Below are 5,925 nucleotides of genomic sequence, written 5' to 3'. Positions count from 1 at the left end.
AGGCACTCTTCGAGCGCGCCGCCGCACGAGGCGTCTTCGACCCGTGGCTGCAGTCCGCAGGCGGCGGCGGTGGCAGCGGCGAGGGTGAGAATGGCGGCAACGGCGGCGGCGGTAGCAGCGGCGGGCGGCCTCTCCTGCGCGTGGCGTCGCTCGGGGGAGGGCCCGGGTACGAGCTGCTCGCCTTGGCTTGGTACTTGGAGCAGCTCGCAGGGGAGCGAGGCGTGGCGCCGCCGAGGCTTGACTTGGTCTCCCTCGACCTGCAGCCGTCGTGGGAGCCGTACCTGCTCGCGCTGCCAGAGCCGGCCGAGGCGGAGGCGGGTGGCGGCGGCACCACGTACCGCTTCGCGCAGTGGGATATCAAGGCGGGCGTCGACGCGCGCGACGCGGCGGGCGGCCCGCTCGACCTCTGCCTCGTCTCGAACGTGCTCGTCTACTGTTCCGACGAGCCGTCCGCCGCCGTGCTCGCCGCGCTGCTGGAGAGCGGCGTCAAGGCGATCCTCCTCAATGAACGCGGCGGCGAGCAAAAGATGGTCGGCATGGTCGAGCGGCACGGCGTCGTCGTCGCCAAGCTGCTCGACCAGGACTCCGCTGCCGGCCGGGACGACAGGCAGCTCGTCTTTGCGCCTGCCGGCACTTCGCTGCCGAGCCCGAGCGGAGCGCTGGCGCATGTGTTTCCCAACGTGCCGTATGAGGAGTCAAAGCAGAGGTAGTAGCCACCACACGTTGGGGGGAGCAGGGGGTTGACATCCGTGATTTTCACGCAAAATCCACAAAAATTACGACTCACATGTGAGATGTGAAAATTTCCGGCGTGAAGAGAAGGAAATAAATAAATGAAAACGGACACCTCTACTGTGAGATGGGTAAAAAGGAACAGGTCCCCGCCCGTCGGCGTGCGATCTTTTGTGCAGGGTTCTTTGTGGGTGTGGTCGGCGGCGACTAGCCGGGGTCGTCCTCCCGGATGGGGGACTAGCACTAGCCGTCTTCCACATGGTCCCTCGGGTCCCTGCTGCTCCTAATCTCTTCGTACATCCTCCTGCTGATCTCCGCAACGTCCTGCTCCCTCCCCCGTCTCGCCCTGCGCGTCTGCTCCACCTCTCCCCCGTCGTCTGCCCTGCGACGTCGTCTGGCGGCGGGTCCTCCATAGTCGGTTGAGGTCGCCGCCCTCCTCGTGCCTCTTCCCAACGTTCCCTCGGCGGCCGATGCCGTCTGCCTCCGACTCCGCCGTCCCCGGGTCTGCCCTGCTCTCGTCTGCGCTAGTTTCTGTTTCGTCATCACCGGCGCACTTGTAGCACTTGGTCTTGGAGTGCAGTCATTAACCTCACATCCAGGGCCGGGGAGCTAAGAAGCGCACCCAGCGGGCCGGATGATCGATATCGGGTTGCGGGCAAGAGAGCCCTAGCCCTGGGGGGTGCGCGGTCGCAGGGCCATAACACGGGTCTCCGAGGGTTGGCTCCGTGTACCGGGGGTTTCCCCTCAACTGCAGAACACACCCTTTACTCGTAGCTAAAGAATCCTCTCTGGGTGTTTGTCTGTGCTTTGTGTTTCCCCTAGCTGCGGAGCGCCCCCTCTACTCGGAGCTAGTGGACACGACACTAGCTAGTGATACGAGAATACGTACCGCCCCCACGCAACTACTCGACGATAATACGAGAATACGCAGCAGCGAGACGCCTATAAAGAAACAGCGAGGTAAAGTTCGGCGGCTCTGATTACCGAAAGTTGTCGTAAAACGCGGGCGAAAGCAAAGCCGCATGGGGTTGACCGACAGCCGCGCCGCTCGAGCCTCCCGTGCCACGCGCGGCGACACGCACACCGCGCGCCAGTCAGCGCACTGGTAGTACTGCACCAGCCAGCACGGCGTGGAGTGCAATGTATTGAGGGCACTGTACTGGGCGCCAGCCAGCATGCCTCAGCACAGAGCGAGAGAGCATGCTGCGCACCCTGACGCAGCGTCAGCTCGCCTCCAATCAGGCTCTCTCACCGCCGCACAGCGGTCCACGAGCACCTGCGGCTGTGCTGCTCAACGCTCAAGCTCTGGGGCCTCCCCTCATTGTCGCAGCTTTGCGCAGTGCAGCGTGCGAGCAGCGCAGCGCCGGGCCGACCCCTGGCACGCCCAGGCGGACGTGAGACGGAGGCCCGCGCCGAGCGAGTGCGAGCTGCATCGGCGGCCATGTCTCCCGCAGCCGCGAGCGAGCAGCTCAAAGAGGCAGCATCGCGCATGCTTTTCGGAAACGTTCTCTATTGATTCTGCGTCTGTCCTCTTCTTTCTCCCCTTCTTGTATGCTTTGCACATCGCGTCGATTCCTTTTCGCGTGAGCACCAGCCTGAAGCCCGCCCAGCAGCTGAACCGCTCCCTAAGTCGAAGGAGCATCATCAGTCTCACCCACTTCGCTCGCTGCCCACCGTCTCCGCTCCCTCCCGCTTGAGCCGCGTCGATTCCTTTTCGCGTGAGCACCAGCCTGAAGCCCGCCCGGCAGCTGAACCGCTCCCTTAAGTCGAAGGAGCATCGTCAGTCTCACCCACTTCACTCGCTGCCCACCGTCTCCGCTCCCTCCCGCTTGAGCCGCCGTCGCGGCCCTCGTTCGTCCCACTGGCTGTTGGCCCGCCCCTGCGTTGCCTCCGTTATCCCTCCTCCTCCGCGACTCCCTCCGTCGGCCGGCGTGCACAGCACTCCTAGCTGGCTCCCCGCTCGTAGGATTCTATCCGCCTCGTGTATGTCGTCTCGCGGCGCATCACCCTTCCTCTCTCCGAGTCGGGTCGGGCCCTTCTCCTGGGGGTCATGAACACGTCTCCGCCACCTGCCCCTTCGCCCTCTTCCAATTGATGCGTCGCGGTGCCACGCCCGTACCGTCTCCTCCCCCCGCCTCCTCCTTCCCTAGTCTCCGCCTCGCGTGTCCTCCCAGGTCACCTTGTTATCCTCGGGAATCTCCTCCTCCCACGCCTTACTCACTTCCAGCCGGGCGTCCCCTGTACCTTCTTGCCATCCTCCTCTCCCACTTCTCCCGTTGCCGTCTTGTCCTTACTCCCGAGATAGTGATAGAGTGTGCGCCGCTGCCAGTCCGCCTCTCTAGTCACTAGTGCGACCCGCCCCTCCTCAAAAGTGTGTTCGGCGAGGTTGGGACCTCCCATGCACACCTCCTTCGCCGCTGTGCTGTACCCCAGGAACGCCTCTAGTACTACTTCCCATCCGTCTTTCCTGGCTCCGTCACACGTGGCCAAGGCGTCCCCGGCTTTCTTTTTCCCCAGGAAAGTAGCCCCCAGGTGTGTATTGTTTTTGCGTGGGGCGGACCTCCATGACGGGGTAGGTAGGGTAGGTCGCTGCACTGCGCAAAGCTGCGACAATGAGGGGAGGCCCCAGAGCTTGAGCGTTGAGCAGCGCAACTGCGGGTGCTCGTGGACGGCTGTGAGGTGGTGCGAGAGCCTGATTGGAGGCGAACTGATGCTGCGTCAGCGTGCGCAGCATGCTCTCTCGCTCTGTGCTGAGGCATGCTGGCTGGCGCCCAGTACAATGCCCTCAATGCATTGCTCCACGCCGTGCTGGCTGGTGCAGTACTACCAGTGCGCTGACTGGCGCGCGGGGTGCGCGTCGCCGCGCGTGGCACGGGAGGCTCGAGAGGCGCGGCTGTCGGTCAACCCCGCGGCGCATGGGCGCCGCGGAAGCTGCTCGACAGACTGCGGGCATCGCTGCGGCAAAAGAGCCCGTCCTATGCTTTGCTTTCGCCCGCGTTTTACGACAACTTTCGGTTTTTATCTAGCCGCCGAACTTTGGCTCGCTGTTTCTTTATACTGTAGGTGTCTCGAAGCTGCGTATTCTCGTATTGTCTTCGAGTATTTCGTCGGGGCGGTGCGTATTCCCGTATCACTAGCTCCGAGTAGAGGGGGTGCGATCTGCCGCTAGGGGGGCCCAAGGAAGCGCGAGGGAAAAATTCCGCCGCTGGGGGAAACCTGGAGCGCAGAGCCAACCCTCGGAGGAGACCCGGGGTATGGCCCTGCGACCGCGCACCCCCCAGGGCTAGGGCTCTCTAGCCCGTAACCCGATGCCGAGCGTCTGGCTAACTGGGGCGCTTCTTAGCTCCCCGGTCCTGGGCGTGAGGTTGATGACCGCACTCCAAGTGCTCCAAGATCACGATGATCGATGTCAACCCTCCCAAGTGCCAAGTCGCTGAGGGAGGGTGTAGAGAGGATGTATTAGAGTGTAGAGCGCTGTAGAGCTGTAGAGCTGTAGAGCTGTAGAGCTGTAGAGCTCTACATCCGCCGCGTGACGAACTGCGTGCGTTGTAGAGCGATGTAGAGGCGCTCTACAACGTGAAATCTCTGCATTCCTCTGCATCGCCCCTCCCACGCCTTTCCAGCGCTCGCTCACACAGACGTTTGCGCTACGGAACGCGCCATCCATGGTTTATATCTTTTCCCCGGAGGCTATGGTGCAAAATTATAACCACATGTACATGTACATGTCACCAGTGAGACCCAGACACAAACACACACGCTCGACGCCGTCAAGGGCGAACCATTTGTGACGTGTGTAAGCTCCCTCAAAGCCTCTTGCAGTAGTCGGTCTGCGTAACCTCAGCAGACGAAGACGCCCCCCCCTCCTTGTTGTCTCGCTCTTGCCGCTCTGTCGTGCTGATCCTCGCAGACATGTCAGCAGCAATCTCCGAAAACCTCGAACCAGCAGTCGTATTTTGCAAGTGGCTCTGCAACGTGTGCAGTGACATCACCGCCAGCTGGGCCAGCACACTATTACTCCGATCCGCAAAGGCGTCACGCACACTCTTCTCCGCAAAGTTGCCTTGGAAACCGGCATCGTACCACATCTGCTTCACGGATTCCAGCTGGGCACTCATATTCTCGGCGGCAACCAGGATCTCCCCCGCCTCATCAACATCCGAATTTGTACTCTGCTCTCCCGTCTTCCAGGTTGTGCATGTGATTCCCGATCGCAACCAGTGTGTAATGATAGCCCAGCATCGCTCGCGCATACAACACAGACATTTGTGCGTGGTTGCCGTCCTGATCCTCCTGCTGAGCCACATCAGTGAGCACATTGCGGACACAACTGCGCCGGTTCGCAGCCGCTGCATCCTGGAGCACCGGACCCTGGAGCCACACCCGTATAAACCTCGGTTCAACCTCGCGGTGCGAACATGTACATGTACATGTAGCATGTAGAAGCATGCGCGATTCTAGCTTGTCCCGCATGTCGTCGCACCATCCCATCTCCGTATACATCTTCGTCCACAATTGAACCGCGTTGCGAAGTCACCTCCTCCCTATGAGACATCGGCCTCGGCCCGAGAATCACCGTCACGCTTCTCGTCATTCTCCGACGCCTCGTCGTGGACGACGCAACCAAGCCTCCACCGACTACACCCACAGCTCCATCCTCGTCACCTCGCTCGCTACGCTCTCTCTCCACCAACGGCCTCAATGTACTGCTCAGATTCGAGTGCGACTGATCACGCTCGACCGCCTCGCTAGTCGCCGGCAGGACGACGACCGAATGCGGCGCCTCGCCAGCCTCTCCCGGCGGAGGCATCGCGTTTCGAGCCACAACGGACTGCGCGCTCCGCTTTTCGAACCACCAAAACTCGCTGCACCCAGGTCCAGGTGCAGGTGCAGGTGCAACAAGTTTGCGCCCGGCCCTCTAGCGCCGCGCGCTGGCCCCGGCTGCGTCCCCGCGTGGCCTGCCCGATGGCGTGGTGCCCGCCCTCCACCCACCTCCCCGCGCGGGGCCGCTCCGGGGCGACCCGGGCGCCCTCCGACCAAACTGCCACACTACTATCAACAACAAACTCTAGATCATAATAGCGGCGAACGAGGCACGGTCGCTCTCCGACATGAGGCGCGTTGCACTTGCCAGTGCTGCCCTGGCCTTCTGTCTGCCCGCCCAATGGGTGGCAGGTGCCTCTGCTGCTGTGG

At 62.4% G+C, this 5,925-nt stretch overlaps 1 protein-coding gene across 1 annotated transcript in view; it reads left to right on the top strand.

The window, feature by feature from the left end:
* EMIHUDRAFT_121027 (hypothetical protein) overlaps positions 1-710 on the top strand; it is a gene marked incomplete at both ends in the record, with an annotated part of 1,950 nt that extends 1,240 nt beyond the window's left edge. Inside the window, one exon of the mRNA XM_005760208.1 lies at positions 61-710. Within this exon, the coding sequence (XP_005760265.1) occupies positions 61-710 (650 nt within the window). The remainder of the gene's footprint in view (positions 1-60) is intronic.
* Positions 711-5,925: the final 5,215 nt, after the last annotated feature.

This window comes from Emiliania huxleyi, assembly GCF_000372725.1.
Source record: "Emiliania huxleyi CCMP1516 unplaced genomic scaffold EMIHUscaffold_769, whole genome shotgun sequence".
Taxonomy (NCBI): domain Eukaryota; phylum Haptophyta; order Isochrysidales; family Noelaerhabdaceae; genus Emiliania; species Emiliania huxleyi.
Note: the sequence above shows the minus strand (reverse complement) of the source record. Positions and strands in the feature narration are given on the sequence as shown.